Consider the following 19750-nt stretch of genomic DNA (forward strand, 5'->3'; position numbering starts at 1 on the left):
GCGTTACTGCAATCGGCGGTAAGTCACCTCGCTCTCAGCGCGACCCGCCCAGGTTGTAGTGCTTAAGCTGTGTCCTGGAAAAGCCTACCGGGGGACTGCGAGGCCCAGAAACCACCGCTCTTTGCAGCCGGCGCCTCTTCCCCCGGCGGCCACGCCCATTGAATTGGCCTGCCTCTACATAACTTTTCGCGACACCCACTGCGCGGGTGCCGCTCACTGACCTGCTCATCCTTTGATCTGAGGAATCGCTCTCTTGTCCACGCAACACATCGCATTCCCTGTGGCAGAGGTCGGCTGGTGGGAGCGTTACTGCAATCGGCGGTAAGTCACCTCGCTCTCAGCGCGACCCGCCCAGGTTGTAGTGCTTAAGCTGTGTCCTGGAAAAGCCTACCGGGGGACTGCGAGGCCCAGAAACCACCGCTCTTTGCAGCCGGCGCCTCTTCCCCCGGCGGCCACGCCCATTGAATTGGCCTGCCTCTACATAACTTTTCGCGACACCCGCTGCGCGGGTGCCGCTCACTGACCTGCTCATCCTTTGATCTGAGGAATCGCTCTCTTGTCCACGCAACACATCGCATTCCCTGTGGCAGAGGTCGGCTGGTGGGAGCGTTACTGCAATCGGCGGTAAGTCACCTCGCTCTCAGCGCGACCCGCCCAGGTTGTAGTGCTTAAGCTGTGTCCTGGAAAAGCCTACCGGGGGACTGCGAGGCCCAGAAACCACCGCTCTTTGCAGCCGGCGCCTCTTCCCCCGGCGGCCACGCCCATTGAATTGGCCTGCCTCTACATAACTTTTCGCGACACCCGCTGCGCGGGTGCCGCTCACTGACCTGCTCATCCTTTGATCTGAGGAATCGCTCTCTTGTCCACGCAACACATCGCATTCCCTGTGGCAGAGGTCGGCTGGTGGGAGCGTTACTGCAATCGGCGGTAAGTCACCTCGCTCTCAGCGCGACCCGCCCAGGTTGTAGTGCTTAAGCTGTGTCCTGGAAAAGCCTACCGGGGGACTGCGAGGCCCAGAAACCACCGCTCTTTGCAGCCGGCGCCTCTTCCCCCGGCGGCCACGCCCTTTCAACTTCCCCAATAAGCAGCCAGCCTCAAACGCCCCGCGGGTCGCGCGCGGGTCACAGCCCGGGGCGAAGACCGGGCAAAGAGCGGGCCGTTTGAGGCCGTTAGAGGCTGGTAGAGACTGGACTGGGCCACCTCTCTGATATTCTCATCTGGACACTTCCAATTTCCTACTCCACTAACCTCCTCCGTTTCACAGCCCAACAAGAACAATAATGGTTCTTACGAGAGGATCTAAAATTAAAACCAAAGCCCCTAGCTCAGTGGGTAAATTGCTTGGCCCTATGGACGACTTCCTAACGAAGGCTAACACATTTATAGATCAAAGTATTTCAATGATGGAAGAAAGGGTCTCCTTAGATCTGGCATTCGCCAAAAGATCCTCACTAGGTATCTTGGCGGAAGCCAGATCCCCAGCACTGGGAGCTTCAAACGCTGAGGTAGTGCCAACTCGGGAGAGACGTAGTTTGCCAAACACAGTAGACCTGTCAGTATCCCAGCTTGCGGACTCCCAGCTCAGCTTTGATCTAGAAAAAACACCGGAACTACTTCCGACAACATCTCCACAAATTTCCTCCACAGACAAAAGAATAGAAAGGGGTAGGAGGGAGGGAGCTATTAGTAAGAAAAGGGCGCCCAGAAACTCCATCACACCAAGAAGCCTGGCGCTGCCACCTAGCATCCCGCAAAATCAAGATGACAGGTTGGTCCAAATAGAGATTTTAGCGTCAGTTCATCAGTCAGAGAAGGAACCATCTACTCCGATAGTCTTGGACCCTCACTCTCTCACACAAGCCCAAGTGGACTTGAGTGTTATGGAGGCCCAGGAACTAACACTTACCAGTATAGCTAGCATAGTTAAACAGGCACTACAACCCTTAGAACACCGATTAGTAACTCTAGAGTCACAAATCACAAAACTCCTAAAAATCCAACAGTCAACTCTCCTATCATGCCCACAAAAAACAGGAGGAAACAACATTAAAAAATCAACCATTACTAATACAGCTAATGCTAATCTATCTTTGCCCAATCCACAACAAAAGACTCTCCGGATAATTACACCAAATGTGCCCGCTAAAAATAACACTTCAAATTCGACTAAAACATCAAAAACCGCTGCTGCTCTGAGTACCACTAATAACTCGCAACAGGCAATCACTCTAATCTCCCCAGGTGCGGCACCTACAACTGCCGCCACCCCGGCTGCACCTAGCAGCTCCGCTAATAAAACTCCTGGCAAAAACATAAATAAACCAACAACAAAAATTTCAGTCCCTTTAGTCCCACCACCAAAAACCCCTTCGGATAGGCCCAAGAGAAATACTGCAAGGAATCCTGGCCCCTCAAGACTCCCAGCAGATTTCCCTCCTGAGGCCTCACCGTACGTGGTGGTTATGGCCGGTGTACCCGAATTAACAGATCTCACTTCGGAACCGGTTTGGTCCTTAAAAAATAAGGCCCAGCATTGGCTCCAGACCAACCGCCCGATTCCATCTACCTGGCGCGGAAGAATTAGATCCGTAGCCAGGGTACCATGGGTGGGTAGCACCAGGAAAACCATTCCCGGGGATTGTATAACGATCACTTTTGAGGACCCACGCATAGCGGACTATGTCCGCGCATGGGAAGATATCACCTCAAATGGAGGTATTAAGATCAAGTCACTCTCCTTCTTCTATCCTTTCAGGCAAGTGGATGGCTTCATCCAGGAGCAGGAGCCTCCCTGGTCCGTTCCATTCCCCAGGCAGGACGACCTATTAAACTCTAGATACCATGGTCCCCCCAATATATACGAGCCAGATTATTCCTGGCACACAGTAAGACAACGCCACCAGGGTGGACGATGGGACGACAGAAGACCCCACACGCAATGGCCCCCATTCAGAGATCAATCCCGGTGGGACCCATGGCATAACATCCCGTTACACAATAGGTACAGTGGCCTAGAAATGGTCGACTGACCACTAACAGAAATCCCCTCAAATGAGCTCCATGTATTCCCCTCACCACAGTCCTCCATTAACCCCTCAGATCCCAGAAACACGGAATTCATAACCCCAATAGAAGAATTAAATGATGACTCTTCATCAATCACAGTACTTTATTGGAACACCGCAGGCCTCCGAAATAAAATCGAGGACGGATCTGCGCAGAAGTTCCTAAACCCATATCAAATAATTTGTCTCCAAGAGACATGGTCGCTAGAAGAACTACATCTACAAGGCTATAAAACCCATTTCATTCCAGCACTAACCAGCCAAATGGGCAGACCGAAAGGCGGGTTAATAATCTATATTGCAAACACCCTACCACTTAACAAAGTGGTTACACTCTCTCAGGATGCTAACCACCAAATCCTCTCACTAACCCTGGTGAATAAAGAAATAATCATCTTGATTAATCTATATAATAACTTACCGGAAGAAAATTTTATAACTCTCCTCACAACCCTATATGATAATTTAAAACAAGTTCACCACTGGAGATCTGGCAAAAAGGCAACCCACCTAATCTGGGGAGGAGATTTTAATCTCCATCCCTGCACAGCGACCAACCTACTGTGTTGTGGGATAGTAGACGAATTTAATGTACCATTAGCGCGTTTTGCACATAACAAACTGGGAAATACCATTAACACCGTCCTTTCGGACTTGGATCTGCACATCGTTAACCATCCTGAAGCAGACCCAAACAAATTCACTCCGACTTATGTGGGCAGAGGTTATCAAACCACAGTAGATTTCATACTCCTTTCTCCAAGTCTTATGAACAAAGTTAAAGATTTTGGGGTCATTGCCAATCCCCTCAGTGATCACTCAGCCTTAACAATCAAGATATCTATGCCACTCAACTCCTCCCATAAATTGGAGATAGCGACCACCCTCACACAGAACAAAATTCAGGTCGGTAAACACAACGGATTCACAATTAAATGGGCAAAAATTAATCCGTCAGATATAACGAAAAAATTAATAACTCGGACCTACCCAAATATCGTAAAATGCCTGGACCTTGCATCAAGTCACAAGGAAGTCCTTATAAACTTTAAATTAATTTTAGATTCCATAAAGGACCTACTTACTTCAAAACCCAAACTAAACCGTACCACAAAACCAAAATGGTTTAATCATAACTGCACAGCCGCACTAACAAAATTAAAATCTGCACTCCATAACAAACCGCGAGATGCAGCCCAGATTCAACTCTTAAGGCGACAATATATAGGGGAAAGAAAGCTGAGAACTGCCCAACTTAAGCAAAAACTATGGGACGACCTTCATAAAGGCGCAGTCTCAAAAAACAGCAAGCTTTTTTGGCGCACAGTTAGAACTCCATATCTCACTGAAACAGGTATCCCAAAAATAGAAGTCGCCATCGACGAAAATACATGGGTTTCTCACTTCGCAGAGATCTTCAAAAACACCTCATCAATAGAACCACTACCCCCAAAGGCCCAGAACCCCATTCTGGTTCCTTTTGACATCCCAGATCTCTTGGAGGCATTGCAGAACAGCAAACCAGGCAAGGCACCAGGACCCGATGGGGTCCCAGTGGACTTCTTTAAAAGCAACCTAGATCTCTGGGCCCCCATTCTAACTAGAGTCTGTACAGCGGCCGCAAATGAGGGAATCCTAACCTCTTGGACCAAATCAATAATGGTCCCCATCTTCAAAAAGGGGGACCGCCAAGATGCAAAATGCTACCGGCCTATTTCACTGCTGGATTCGCTTGGGAAAGTAGTGGGGAGAGTGATTCTAGAGCGTCTCCAGCAGTGGAGTGAGGACCGGGGCATAATCTCTGACATTCAATTTGGCTTCCGCGAGGGCTTTGGAACACTAGAGCAGGTCCTTAACCTCACCCTAATAATGGGCAAATACACCCAGGCCATTCCAACTAAGATCTATATGGTCTTTGTCGACCTATCCGCAGCTTTTGACTGCGTCTCGCACGCAAAGCTGTGGAAGGTCCTAGCCCAATTGGGAGTAGATTTACCCCTCTTAGACTTCCTAAGAGAGCTCTATACCGGGGCAACGGCCAGAGTGCGCTTTGGCGTAAATGGAGAGCTGACGTCACCGTTTGGCGTAGGGCGTGGGGTCAGGCAGGGATGTGTCCTGGCCCCCTTCCTCTTCTCACTCTATACCAACGGTCTGGAGGGGGAGATGTTGAGGGGGGCTCAGGACCTCCCACGCATAAACCGCCGCCTGATCCCAGCCCTGCTCTACGCGGACGACGCTGTTATCCTCGCACGAACACCCCGCGAACTCCAGAAAGCAGTGAGTAGGTACACGACCTTCATGGGCAATCTTGACCTAATGGTGAACGTGAAGAAAACGTTCGTAATGACAGTTGGTAGAGGTCAAAAAAGAATAAAACCCATACAGCTTAATAACCAAAAGCTTGAAGCTACCCCCCAATATCCTTACTTGGGGGTTATGATAGACGACCAACTTAGCTGGAAGCCAGCAGTGAACACCAGGGCACATTTATTCAAGAGGTCAATTGCCGCCTTAACAACTTTTTCCCAGAGACTAGGCAAAAGGCCACCAGTGGAGCTCCTAAAGATTTACAACGCCAAATGCCAGGCAATCGCAACATACGGAGCGGGAGTCTGGGGTTACATTGACATTAGTCCTATCCAGAAGGCTGAAAATGCCTTTCTAAGATTCCTACTAGCCACCCCCAAAGGTACCTCAACCTATGCAATGCACCTAGAACTAGGCATACCTTACATAGAGGACCTAATTAAAATAGAACCGCTGATGTTGTGGCGCCGCATTTGGAAGTCAGACAAAAATGCACTGACACAAGCCATCATTGCAGATTCAATGAACTTGGACAATTTCTCAAAAATAAAGTGGCTCCTATATGTTAGAAACTTTTTTAATGATCTAGGCTCTGAGAACTATTACCTGGATCCGGTATCCATAACAGACATCTCGAAAAAAGATCTCAAGCAGAAAGCATTAAGACACCTGGAATCCTTAAGACTTGCATCCAACTCAACAAAAACGGCAGTCATCCATGCAAACATGATTCAAATAGCCTATGACATTCACCCGTACCTGGCACTCCAAACATCAACCTACGAAAGAATGTTAATTACAAGATTCAGGCTAAACACCTTCTTTAGAATGGTCACCTTTCCGTCACAAAACTGTTGGAATGCCACACTCCCGCCTTGTCCATGTGATGGTTCATCAACACAGTCTAACCTGCATGTGATCCTGTTCTGTAAATTCCATCAAGCCCACAGAAAGATCTGGCTACTACCGATATTAAGAACTTGGGGGTTGAGACAATGCAGACCCGCTCTCTTAAGACTGCAAATGTTGGAAACGGAAAATATCTGTTATTTTGTTAGTAGTTTCTTAAAATGCATCATGAAACACAGAAAGAACCTTTAAAAATCCTCGTCAAAGCCCACTTTGAGCGGCTCCCTGCACATTTTTGATTAACTCTTTTTTAACCGTGAAATGAATTTTATATGAAATATTACGTAACATATGTATTTTTGTAATGTATGATATCATCTGCTTCTTTTATGGTTTTTCCATTGTGAATAAGCCGAATAAAGATTTTATAATAATAATAAAAAACCTGCATAATCAGTTTACTCTTTTTCCTTGAAAAATAGAATTTCTTTCTTAATAATGGTTTAACAACACGCCTTTTCCAATTTTACCCCCAAAATCCTATAATATTGACTAATACGTAATCTGTTTGCACAATCGGGTATACAAAGCATCGGAAGAGGTGCACATGTCTTTATGCAGCAGTATACGGGTCGATTGGTGTGCACCAAGGACCCTGAAGAAATAAAGTAGTGCATTTAAATATTTATTCCACACCTTATGATCTTATGGTGAATTTAGCGTTTTTTTTATTGTCACTTCGTTCATGGAGTACTTGTGCTCATGAGTCTAATAGTTCTTTTGAGTATATCATATGTAAACATTTGCACAGTATCACAGGTGACCTGTGTCTTTGCTCGTATTACTTATTAAACCTGTGACCATTGACGAAAATATGCATATTTATGTTTTAGGCGAGAAACCAACGCAATCAAATGAAACATTTGTCGCAATAGAAGTAAAGTCTGCTGCAGATTCGAAACGCTGGAATGCCACTATCTCAAAACAATGTGGCAAAGAGGTACTGTGTTTGCGATTTGCACTTCTTCTTCCGTAAAACAGCTTGCGATAAAGGCATAATACTTTGTTACTTTATATGGCGCATTCATGATAATAAATTCATAATAAATAACAAAAATACATTCCATAATTGCACTTCAAATATCTCAAAGTGGTCAAGCGGGGAAAGATGGCACTGCCAGTGTCAACTTTTAGGCATGAAAGTTGGAAAACAAGCATTGACAAAGCCAATAGGTTTCACCTATGCGAGGTTTGTTGGCTTTGTCAATGTTTTTTTTGCATGTTGTTCAGCAGCGTGAGTAAAGTAAAAAAAAAACAACAAAAAAATACACAGTGGCACAGAAAATCTATTAAACCAGGGCAGGGTTGCTGGGGGGGGGGTAACGTTTGTGTGAAACAATGGAAAGCGGCATAATGGTGTAACCGCAGGCCTCCATAATGCAGTTCATGCAGAAGTATATATTTATTTTGTTCAGTTTTATGTAGCGCAAGCTCAACCCACAGAAGTGCTGACATGAGCCCCAGTTACAATAGAAAATAACACGCTCAATCTTTTGGTTGGCAAGACTAATCGATATGCCCACAATCACAGAATGTGGAGCCGACGGTGAGACTATAACCCGAAGGCCCATCTCCAAAGTCAGCAGTTCTGGACCTTATTCCATATCCTCTCATTCCTTGTGCTATCGTCCATTCAAGAGCTTCATCCACTGCACTTGCAGATATAGTACAAACCATAATGGACCTCCAACAAAATAAAAAAAATACTTGCCAAAAAGTTCATTCGCCCATTCACTGAAAAACGTATTCAATACATGCCAGCTCACTCAAGCGTGGAAGTAGAGATACATACCGTGTAGCAGGGAGAGTCTCTGCTGACAAGATCTTGTCGGAACTGTGCCTTCCTGTCACAGCAGAGTGGTCCTGAAACTTCTCGTGCACTCTATAGTGCATTAATGCATGGATGCAATTAACTGTGGATGATTAAACAAATAGAATTTTCCAAAGGAAACACAAAGACGCTGCCGTGTGGGATTTTTGGGAGACATTTAATGGTTCTGAAAAATGTTGGAGACCAGACTTAAGTATGTGCAAGTGGGTGGAAATGGAAGGTCAGGATTGAGGACGCAACCCAGAGTGGGAGGAGGGTGGAGGTGAAGGAGAAGGACTGGAGAGACATGCACTCTAGGAGTGCATCTCGAAAAATAAAAAACATAAGTACCTGGAGGAGACTGCAGTCAGCGGAGGGACACTAGTCACAGGAAGCAGTACTTTGATCCAGACTCCATAGAAGGGACCCACACGAGGAAGCACGAGAAGGGAGGAGGCGCTGAAAATTAGGAAGCAAGGGAACAAGGGTGACGTCGGAGCCAACCAATGGTAAGTAAAGGGTGTCTCGTAGCCTGTTTTCACCTTTTTTTAATTTTTATTTAAAAGAGATGTCTCAAGCAGAGTGCACGTGCTGTGCAGGCGAAACCTAAAAATGCAATAAGCTGCATAGGAAAAATGAAAATGACTGAATGAGTCTGAAATTTTGTATTGTGGGCCATACAATGCCCAAAAAGGTGTAAAGTGGAGCTTTTAGTATCATAAATGTTCTCTCAGTTGTAAACATTATTTCTTCACCAGCATCAATTATTTCTCGTTGTTGTCTGAGGAATGTCCAGCAGATGGCGCTATCAAACAACGAAAATCTTTCTAAAAACAAAAAACAAACGGAAAGTAGAAAGTAGGAGTACAGGCTAAGCCTATGGTGTCTACTCAAACGCATAATCAGAAAGTCCCTCTTAGAGACTGCACCAAATTCAAATATTGATCGGCAATTGTTCTCTATTATTGCGTATAATAAATAAATCATCAGTTCAGAGTCCCCTATATCTCGTGGATTTCATATGTTTACTAACGAAATAATTTGTTACTAGAGACTTCATTTTCTGAGTCTACAAGTAGTACAAAATTGCTTTAAAAGTACACCCTTGGTTCACGCTACTTCACTTTCCTTAACAAACTGTCAGGCCTGGGAATGCACAATCCCTTCCTCAATAAACATAAAACATAACAGGGGCATTGGGCTCATATTTACTGGCTGTGCTGCTGTTTCTTGGCTGTGAATGGGAAAATAATATATGCGATAAAGTACTTCCGCTGTACATTATAGGTATATTGCAAATTGCTGAGTAGTTTCATGACCACCAAACTCGTTCCTATATAAAGTCATATCTAGGGGTGGGCAGAATTCGCAGAGTTTTATTCAGCGAAGTTACATAAAAACTGCGATATACCGCTGAGTTGTGCCCACCCTTACTTTTGAGCTTGTGAATTAGACTCTGGCCGTACAGTAGCATTATGTGACTTGAATGCACTGGTTTATTAGTCAAAGCCTTCGGTGCGGACATGAAAGTGCTCTTTCACAAATACCTGAATGAGAATGTTCAGAATGATGGAAGTGCAGCATTCCGTCCATCAATTGTTCTTTATGCATGTGTTGCCTTAAGTGGGACAGGTATGCCCAGACATGGGGCCCATACTCGCTATGCCACTGGAGTCAAGCTATCTTAGCTGGTGAGGGATGATACCCCGAAACAGTTTCCTAGGATGCTTTTTTCCGGTCCGGGGAAGACCTGGCCTGGCAGTTCAGGCTGGACTCAATCAATCAATCAAAGCACTTGTATAGCGCGCTACTCACCCGGCAGGGTCTCAAGGCGCTTGGGGGAAGGGGTCCGCTACTGCTCGAACAGCCAGGTCTTGAGTTGTCTCCTGAAGGCGAGGTGGTCCTGGGTCAGCCGAAGGTGGATGGGGAGGGAGTTCCATGTCTTGGCCGCCAGGTAGGAGAAGGATCTGCCTCCGGCGGTGGCTCTTCGGATGTGTGGTACGGCGGCGAGGGCGAGGCTGGCGGACCGTAGCTGGCAGGGTGGGCGTGTGGAAGATCAGGCGGTCGTTGACGTACTTGGGGCCCAGGTTGTGGATAGACTTGTGTGCGTGGGTGAGGAGCCTGAATGTGGTCATCTTGTTGACGGGGAGCCAGTGCAGGTCCCTCAGGTGGCCGGAGATGTGGCTGCGTCGAGGGATGTCCAGGATGAGTCGGGCGGAAGCGTTCTGGATGCGTTGTAGTCTTTTCTGTAGCTTGGCTGTGGTTCCGGCGTAGAGGGTGTTTCCATATTCCAGCCGGCTGGTGACGAGGGCCTGGGTGACCGTCTTCCTGGTTTCGATCGGGATCCATCGGAAGATCTTGCGGAGCATGCGGAGGGTGTGAAAACATGAAGAGGAGACGGCGTTGACTTGTCTGGTCATCGAGAGGGAGGAGTCCAGGATGAAGCCCAGGTTGCGTGCGTGCGTGCGTGGTCTGTCGGCTTGGGGGCGGTGCCCAGGGCTGGGGGCCACCAGGAGTCGTCCCATGCAGAGGGAGATGGTCCAAGGAGGAGGACTTCCGTCTTGTCTGAGTTCAGTTTCAAGCGGCTGTTATTCATCCACTCGGCGACGTCTTTCATCCCTTCGTGGAGGCTGGTTCTGGCGGTGTCTGGGTCTCTGGTGAGGGAGAGGATCAGCTGAGTGTCGTCGGCGTAGGAGATGATGTTGAGGTTGTGTTGGCGTGCAATGGCTGCGAGAGGTCTCATGTAGACGTTGAAGAGGGTGGGGCTAAGTGATGATCCTTGCGGAACGCCGCAGATGACTTCGGTGGCCTCGGAACGAAACGGGGGGAGGCGGACTCTCTGTGTTCTACCATCGAGGAATGAGATGATCCACTTCAATGCCTTCTCTTGGATGCCGGAGTTGCTGAGGCGTTGGACTAGGGTGCGGTGGCAGACAGTGTCGAATGAGGCGGAGAGGTCCAGGAGGATGAGTGCCGTTGTTTCCCCGTTGTCGAGGAGTGCTCGGATGTCGTCGGTGGCAGCGATGATGGCGGTCTCGGTGCTGTGGTTGGCTCTGAAACCGGACTGCGAGGGGTCGAGGGATCCCATGAGGAGTAGGGTCAAGACTGATTTGCATATGGCTGGGTACAAACTAAAATGGCGTGGTGAGCATAAAAATATATATTTAGGTCCAGATCTCTGTGCTGGGGTGAATGTTTGACATCATTCAGCATTCCGTCCATCAATCGTTCTTTTTGCGTTTGTCGCCCTATTGGGCACGGGTATGCCCAGACGTGGGTCCGGTTCTTTCCTTTACTCCAGAGCCAAGCAATCCTGGCTGATGAGGGTTGATAACCCTAAACCGGTCCTAGGATGCTTGTTTGCAGACTAGGAGGATCTGGCCTGGCAGTTTGGGCTGTACTGTTCCCATGAAGAGCAGGGTCTAGACTAATTTGTATATGGCTGGTTCCAAACCGGAATGGGGTGGTGAGCAAAAACATGAAGGGTTTAGACCCAGATCTCTGTACTTGGGGTGAATGTTTGACATTGGTCAGAATTCCATCCACCGACTGTTTGTGTAAGGCCCTGTGCTCGCCATGCGGAGTCAAGCAATCCTGGCTGATGAGGGGTGATACCCTGAAACCGGTCATGGGATGCTTGTTTCCGGGCTGGGGAGGACCTGGCCTGGCAGTTGAGGCTGGACTGCTGCCGTGGGCAGCAATGCCAAGAATGATTTGCATATGGTTGTGTACAAACTGGAATAGCGTAGTGAGCAAATAAATGAGGGATTTAGACTCTGATCTCTGTACATGGGGTGAATGTTTGACTTTGTTCAGCATTTCATCCATCAACTGATCTTTTTGCATTTGTCGGCCTAATTGTGTGGGGTATGCCGAGACGTGGGTCCTGTGCTCACCATGACCCTGGAGTCAAGCTTTCCTGATGGATGAGGGGTGATACCCAGAAACCCGTCATAGGATGCTTGTTTTCGGACCGGGTAAGACCTGGCCCGGCAGTTCGGGTTGGCCTGTTCTCATGGGTTGCAGGGTCAAGACTGATTTGCATATGACTGGATCCAAACTTGAATGGTGTGGTGAGCAAAACAAATGATGAATTTAGGCCCAGATCTCTGTACTGGGGGTGAATATTTGACATTGTTCAGCATTCCGTCCATCAATTATTCTTTTTGCAAAAAGAAATGTAAGCAATATGTTCAGTCAGGAAGTGCTAATGTCATTAAAACCTATAGCCATGTTCCGAGTGGCTTTATGGAATAGCACAGTGCTTTTTTAGCAGGCAATGCGATGTGAAGGCACGTTGTTCATGAGACGCCCTCATGTTTAGGATATGTTGAGAGCCTCTGGTTGCTGCAAAATGAGGAGGGGCTTTTGTACTTGCACCTGAGTCAGGATGTTGGAAAGGCACTCGTGTTTCTTTGTGGCATTTTTTTTAAACAATGCATGCCTTGCCTAAGGGCATTACAGTTCTTTACAACAGAAAAGGTTTATGTTACATGTTTTATTTTAGTGTGCACAAGGAGATTCAGTGATTTTTCCAGATTCACAGGATCTTGGACAATGGGAAGGACTTGAATCTGGTTCTCCACATCCCAATGCCAAATCAGTAACTCTTGCCACCAGGCCACATCCCCTCCCCTTGTCTATGTGATACAAGGCATCTGTAGTGTTTAATGTATTAGGGAGTGCCATCAGCAATACATTATGTTGCATAACTTGCTTACAGTATACATACAAGGCCACGAGAAAGGCTTCCAGCCACAGGTAGCAAGCACTATTGCGATGGACACAAAAACCAGGACATGGCCCACTCACCACTCCCTTGATATCTTAAATCGGCACTCTCACATGCCAAGGGAAAGGCAGGGTAGGACTTACAGCATAGCACAAAAAAGTTCCACTTTGAGACCTTTTTCATTTTTTATGGTTCTCAAAATGCTCTGGGTAGATTTTAGCGAGGAGCATAAAGTATGGGTTTTGATAAATGGAGGTGTGCGTTTGCTGAACAGGTCCCAGCTGGCAGCTATTGGGGTGCTTAATTGGTGCCTCTCGCAGATTCACACACAGCTTCTGAAGGTAGTGCCCTACTCACCCCATCAGAGTCAGCACTGATGCCACAGTTCAATGACCAGTCGCGGCCGGCATGATTCATGGGGAGGGGGCAAGGATGTCGTGCGGGGGGAGTTTAATTTAAAAACAAAAGTTAACTAACCTTCACCGGCCTGGTCCCGCATTGTCTCAGCTCCTCACAGGAAGCAGGCAGCCTCCCTTCCCCCCCTCCCCTCCCCTAAGCCAATCACAATGCTGCAATGCGATGCAATGCAATGATTGGTTGGGACACCAACCACACAGGCATCTATGGGGAGGCCCTGGGGCCGACCAAACAGTCAACGCCCTCAGAGTGGGCAATCCACTCCTCCCCTGCCCTAGAGCAGGACTGCCTACCCGCCCACCCCAACAAAACCAAATGGTAATACCATTTTATGTTTCTGCTTCTTGCACTGCTAGAAAGCTGTGGGGCGGTGCTCCTCTGCCCACATGGAGGAGCCGCCCCTGTCAAAAACTCAACTAGAAGGGAGGTAGACAGATTTTGTGGGTGCCGTACCATTCTCGGTTAAGGGTGGGACTCATCCTCACAGGGGAACCCTGGTAGGTGCTCTCCAGCCTCCCACCTCAGCACTAAGAGATGGTGCAGCCTGTGCGGAGAAACAAACATAGATCAGTGAAGACATCTCCTTCAGTGTCGGCAGTAGAGCCGCATCCAGAGCTGAGGGTACCCTGCATAAACTCAGCTGTGAAGGACAAAATCCGCTCCATATGCTTGTTTGTCTTCTGCCTTCCAGGTCCTGCTGATCCCCAAGGCCAGCCAGCGGCTCTCACTGTGCTAGGATCCCAGCCTCACCGACAGCGGAAGTCTGCAGTGCTTGGGGGCCACCCCAACCCTGAGGGTAGGGGGCACCATGGCAGCTACTGCAGGCAGGAGGAGACTCGATGCACCAAGGGTGGCCCAACTTCACTTCAGGAGCCATGTGCTGCAGAAACAACCGTGCTCCTGTTATCTGCAATCAAAAACAAGCCAGCTCCATCTTTAAAGGAAGTCCAGGGGGCGTGGCCAAGATGGCGGGGTGAGCGGACGCTTCCTCCCGTAGCTCCTCCGGCCCGGCTCAGCTCGAGCCCCTTTTTTTCCGCTTCTCTCCCCCCGCTGATGCTCAGCGAGTGAGAGGAGTGTGCCGGAGTACTTGGCTCGCACATTGATGTCACTTTGGCCCTAATCGCCCCGGAGGAAGCACTTCAAAAGTTTGGTCAAAGATCGAGGTACGGAGGAGAGCCTGGGAGGCGGAGCGAACTGCGGTGCTGTCCAGACGCCTCGGCTGGGCCTGGTGCTGAACGCTGACGATCCAGAGGGGATCGGACCCGCCGCGTACCGGAGGATAGCGGAGCCCTACGGGTGGGATTTTGGTGACACGGAAGACTTTGGATTTGAGATTTGCGCCTTGGCCCCCCGGCTAGCGACGGCGACACACTGTGCTGTGCAGGCCCCGGCCCCGTGACCGACAACCAGGGGCTCCAACGCTGGGATCGGCCCACCTGGGCCCTTCGGTAAAACTGTGTGACATTGGCTGCGTACTTTCTTTGATCGCTGTATTCCAAAGGGACGCCGGCGGTGTCGCCAGCCCGGGCTGCTCTACCTGGCCCGCCCTGCCGCCATCTTGTCCCCGAGGGGCTGGTGTTGGTGGCCTCGTCGGTGCCTTTGGCTGGCGGGCGCTTGCTGTCGCCTCCGCTACTGAACTAACTTCCTGTGGGACGTGCTGAAGGGAGACCCCTGCTTTGGCTCCCGATCGCCGCCCTGGCCGGGCGCCGCGACCGGTAGTGCACGGACCAGACCGCCATTTTGTCGCTTGTGGCGCAGCACCCTTGCTTGCGGAGTGGTCCCCACATCTGGCGCCCACCGGCGACTGGGCAACTCTGAGGCGGCCGGACCTGATCCCGCTCGTCCACTGCAGCGACTACGATGACTTGGAGAGGCGGCTCGAGGAAGGGGGACCGCACCCTGCCGGATATGCTTGGCAGGGCCCAGCAGCTGCGGGACAGAACACAGCCGTCGCCGGGATCCTCCCGGGCCTCGGCGGATGCAGCTGGGGGCGAGCCACCGGTCACGAGGTCCTTTATGGAGGAACTGTTTAGCTCCCTCAAGGAAGACTTTCAAACGCTGAAGAGAGAAGTGGCCAGTGAGGTCCGTGAAGTACGCAGGGAGGTGGAGGGCCTTGGCAAGCGAGTTGAAACAGTGGAGGCGGCGGACCAGCGCCGGGATGAAGAGATAGTCCATCTTCAACAGGATGTTCTCCGCCTTCGGGAGCAATGTGTCGAGCTCCAGGCCCACTCTGAAGACCTTGAGAACAGGTCCCGGCGGAACAACATCCGGGTGCGGGGTGTCCCATCCGCGGACGAGGGGACCGACTTGGTGGCCTATCTACAGGACCTGTTCCGAGAGATCCTGGGGGAAGATGCAGACTTCCCTGTCCGCATTGACAGAGCGCATAGGGTTGGTCGACAGCGCCAGTCATCGGCGCCCCCTCCGGACATTTTGGCATTCTTGCCCGATTTCCCGCTGAAAGAACGCATCATGGCGGAGGCCCGAAAGAAGCAGCCTTTAACTTTCAGGGAGCGGCCTGTAGCGCTCTACCAAGACCTGTCCGCCATCACGCTGCAGAAGCGCAGGTCCTTCAGGATCGCCACTGACTTTCTGCGCGAACACGAGACGCCTTACTCCTGGGGACACCCTTTCCGTCTGATCTTTAGGTGGAACGGGGTGCTGCACCAACTGCGCTCCCTACAAGACATCTGTGGGGTACTGGGGCTCACGGCCACGGAGGAGGACGAAGCTACACCGTCGTGGAGGCGCCCGGAGAGACGGAGCCGACGGAGGTCAACGAGGAGACAGTCGCCAGCGAGTGCAGGTCGTCCTGATTCCCCTACTATCAGGGCGGACATGGCTGATGCTTTGAGGGCGGCGGCCAGGGACTTGGCCGACTCCAATGGCGTGGCCATGACGGCCTAAATTCACTCCGGGGGGAGAGATTCTTAGCCCCCATGATGCTGGGTTTGGGGCCGGGGGTCAGGGAGGGGCGGTTGGAGGTGAGTGGCTGAACGTCCACTTTGCTGTTTCCTACGGACTTGCCCGTTTTGGGGCTTGACTGAGACAATGGGGTGTTTAAATTTGTTTGGGGCTAGTTGCCATGAGTGTGTTTTGGGAGGGTGTACGGGTTGTTTTGTTGTTGGGGGGGTCCCGTCCGATGTTGTCCATGCCCACGCTTGGCCTGTCCGGGCCTTTCCCGCGTGCCGGCCCCGTGCGCCCCGCCCGCTGATCCCTTGCCTGCTACATAGCGCTTCTGATCCCCGGGAGGAATGCCGTCCTCAAAGGTAGTGACCCTTAATGTTAAGGGTCTGAATAACCCCGTGAAGCGAAGGGCGGTCCTATCATTGCTGGAGGGGACGCAGGCGGATATATGCCTCTTGCAGGAGACCCATTTGCTGCCCAGGGATTGCCATAGGCTGCGCTCTGCCAAGTTCCCCACTCAGTTCTTCTCCTCAGCGGCGAACAAGACTGCGGGAGTAGCCATTCTTTTAGCGAGCTCCTTTAGAGGCGAGGTTCTGTACAAGTATGCCGAACAAAAGGGGAGGCTCCTTGCATATCGCATGCGACTAGGGGGAATAGCTTTTACGGTTGGCTCAGTTTATAGCCCGAATGATCACCAGGATCGTTTCTTAGACTCAGTGTTGGTAGACGTCACTGCCTCTCCCGACCGCCATGTTATTCTGGGGGGGGACCTTAACATAGTTTTCGACTCTGCTATTGACAGGTCGGCGCAGCGCTCCCCGCAGACGGGGGAACTCTCCCGCGCGGTGAAGGATCGGATTGTGGAGATGGATTTGCACGACCTCTGGCGCTCTATGCACCCCACTGATAGGGACTACTCCTACTTTTCCCATGCGCACCGCACTTACTCGCGGCTGGATTACCTCCTGGTGAGTGGACCACTATGCACTGCCGCCACAGCGGCGGACATTGGGGTCCTGTCTCTGTCCGACCATGAGCCAGTTTCCGGCGTTTTCAAGTGGCCGGGGGCCTCTCCCTCTCGGGGGACGTGGCGTCTTCGCGATACCCTTTTACATAAGAAGTCTGTTGTGAAGCGCATAGGGGAGGTCATTCAGGATTATCTGATTCACAATGGCAACTCCGACACGTCCCAAGCAACGCAGTGGGCAGCTTTGAAAGCGGTCCTCCGGGGGGAATTTATTTCCATCTCCTCAGCTGAAAATAAGGAACGGCAACGTAAGAGGGACGAACTGACCGCGCAGGTCCGGGAGCTTGAGCAGGTCCATCGCCGCACAGGGGCTCCGAGAGTTTGGAGGCAATTGAAAGCAGCGAGGAAGCTACTATCGGCACTGGATCTTGATAGGGCGGAGTGTGCCGCTTTACGCCTGAAGCATGCCTTTTACTCAGGGGGGGACAAATGTGGTAAGCTCCTGGCCCACCGGCTCCGGGTCGCACAGCAGCGTAGTGTCGTGAAGGAACTGGTGGGCATGGACGGGGTTGTTGTTTCTGGTGACGCAGAGGTGGCGGAATCTTTTCACAGCTTCTAGGAAGCACTGTATGCTGGGGAGCCCTCCTCGCCGCGAGACGCCGAGGACTATTTGGAGTCAGTGGCCCTCCCGGTGCTGGATCCCGCCCAGGCGGACCATCTAGAGAGGGACATCCATGTTGAGGAAGTCATCTCCGCTATAGCGCGACTGAAGCATGGTAAGGCCCCGGGCCCGGATGGCTACACATCCTTGTTTTATAAGACCTTCTACACCGCTGTGGCCCCAATCCTGGCTCGACTGTTCAACTCCTTCTCCGAGCCTGGCGCTATCCCACCGGACCTCCTGAACGCAACGGTATCGGTCATCCCGAAGCCCGGGAAGGACCGGGCCTTGTGTGGTTCGTACAGGCCCATCTCACTCTTAAATGTCGACCTCAAGCTATATACGGGGATTCTAGCGTCCAGGCTTGGTCTACACCTACCGGGACTGGTGGAGGCGGACCAGGCTGGCTTCGTACCCGGTAGACAGATGGTGGACAACACCAAGAGGGTGACGCATGTGCTAGAGAAGGCCTCGCGTATCCCGGGGGAGCGAATGCTGCTATCAGTTGATGCGGAGAAGGCCTTCGACAGAGTTCATTGGCCGTACCTCGAGCTGGTTCTCAGGAAACTGGGTATCGGCGAGAAGTTCCGCACCATGGTTTTCAACTGTTACAAAAGTCCTTCGGCGTCGGTGCGGGTCAATGGGTGTAGCTCCGGTAGTTTTGCCATCGAACGCGGTACGAGACAAGGTTGTCCCCTCTTGCCGCTTTTGTTCGCCCTCTACATGGAGCCATTTGCTCAGAGGATTCGCAATAACCCGGACGCCATTGGGGTCAAGATGGGCCAATATGTCCACACGGTCAGCCTTTACGCGGACGATGTCCTGCTGACCCTAGACGACCCCAAGAGGTCGCTCCCTGCTTGCGTCCAGGAACTGGACGCCTTTGCGCGTGTGGCCGGCTTAAAAATGAATATGAGCAAGTCGGTGGCGTTGGATGTGTCACTGGCGGCGGATACCAGGAGGGACCTTCAGCGCCTTTTCCCTATGCAGTGGTCCTCGTCTACGGTGCCATACCTGGGGATCCTGCTGGCGCCCACACTGCCTGAGATGGTGACGGCCAATTACACTTCCCTCGGCAGGAAGATCAGGGAGGAACTTGGCTGCTGGAGCAAGGGCCTGCTGTCGTGGCTGGGTCGCATTGCGGCAGTTAAGATGACGGTGCTGCCCCAGATTCTGTACCTCTTTCGCGCTCTACCTCTCCTACCCCCTGTAGGCTGGATACGGCAAACGCAGGCTGACATCTCCCGCTTCGTTTGGCAAGGCCGCAAGCCGCGGATGAAGAGGGTTCTCTCCACGCTTGCTCCGGAGGCGGGGGGTCTTGGTATCCCGGACCTCCATAAATACTTTCAGGCGGCGCAATTGCGATACCTGGTGGAGTGGAGTAGATGGGAGTCCGACAAACACTGGCTTTTTCAAGACCAGGCGGTGGCGGGCCGCACCCTCCAGGAGGTTCCGTTCTTACGCCACGCGCATCGCCCTGCTAATCTCTACGCTTCTTTTGTTACGCGGGTCCCCCTGAGGGTGTGGGATGCGGTCTGCGAAACTCATGACCTGACCACCTTCCCCTCGCCGTTCACGCCCATAGTGGGTAACCCGGACTTTGCCCCAGGGATGGAGCCGGGAGCCTTTTCCCATTGGGTGAGCGCGGGCTGTAGGGCGCTTTTCCAGATCTACGGGCCGGAAGGCGTGATTCCTTTCCAACAACTTCGACAGGAATTCGGCCTGACGGAGATGGACAGACTGCGCTATATGCAGGTCCGACACTGGGCTCTCCAACCCCCGGTTCGCGACACCGCTGCTCGCCAAATCACACTGTATGAGCGGTAGTTGGTGACCCGGACCTCGGACGCTAAGCTAATTACCGATTTGTATAAATTCCTTCAGCCCCCGACGTTCCACTATCATAACCCGGGGAGGGAGCGCTGGCACAGAGAATTGGGTAGGACACTTAGCCATAAGGAGTGGGACAAAATTG

The 19750-nt window shown here is 51.2% G+C and overlaps 1 protein-coding gene across 1 annotated transcript in view; it reads left to right on the plus strand.

Moving 5' to 3' along the window:
- The window catches only part of TGM4 (transglutaminase 4), a 192378-nt gene that overhangs the window by 29389 nt on the left and 143239 nt on the right, over positions 1-19750 (plus strand). Inside the window, exon 3 of the mRNA XM_086941753.1 lies at positions 7115-7221. Within this exon, the coding sequence (XP_086797879.1) occupies positions 7115-7221 (107 nt within the window). The remainder of the gene's footprint in view (positions 1-7114; positions 7222-19750) is intronic.

Source organism: Lissotriton vulgaris, chromosome 10 (assembly GCF_964263255.1).
Source record: "Lissotriton vulgaris chromosome 10, aLisVul1.2, whole genome shotgun sequence".
NCBI lineage: Eukaryota > Metazoa > Chordata > Amphibia > Caudata > Salamandridae > Lissotriton > Lissotriton vulgaris.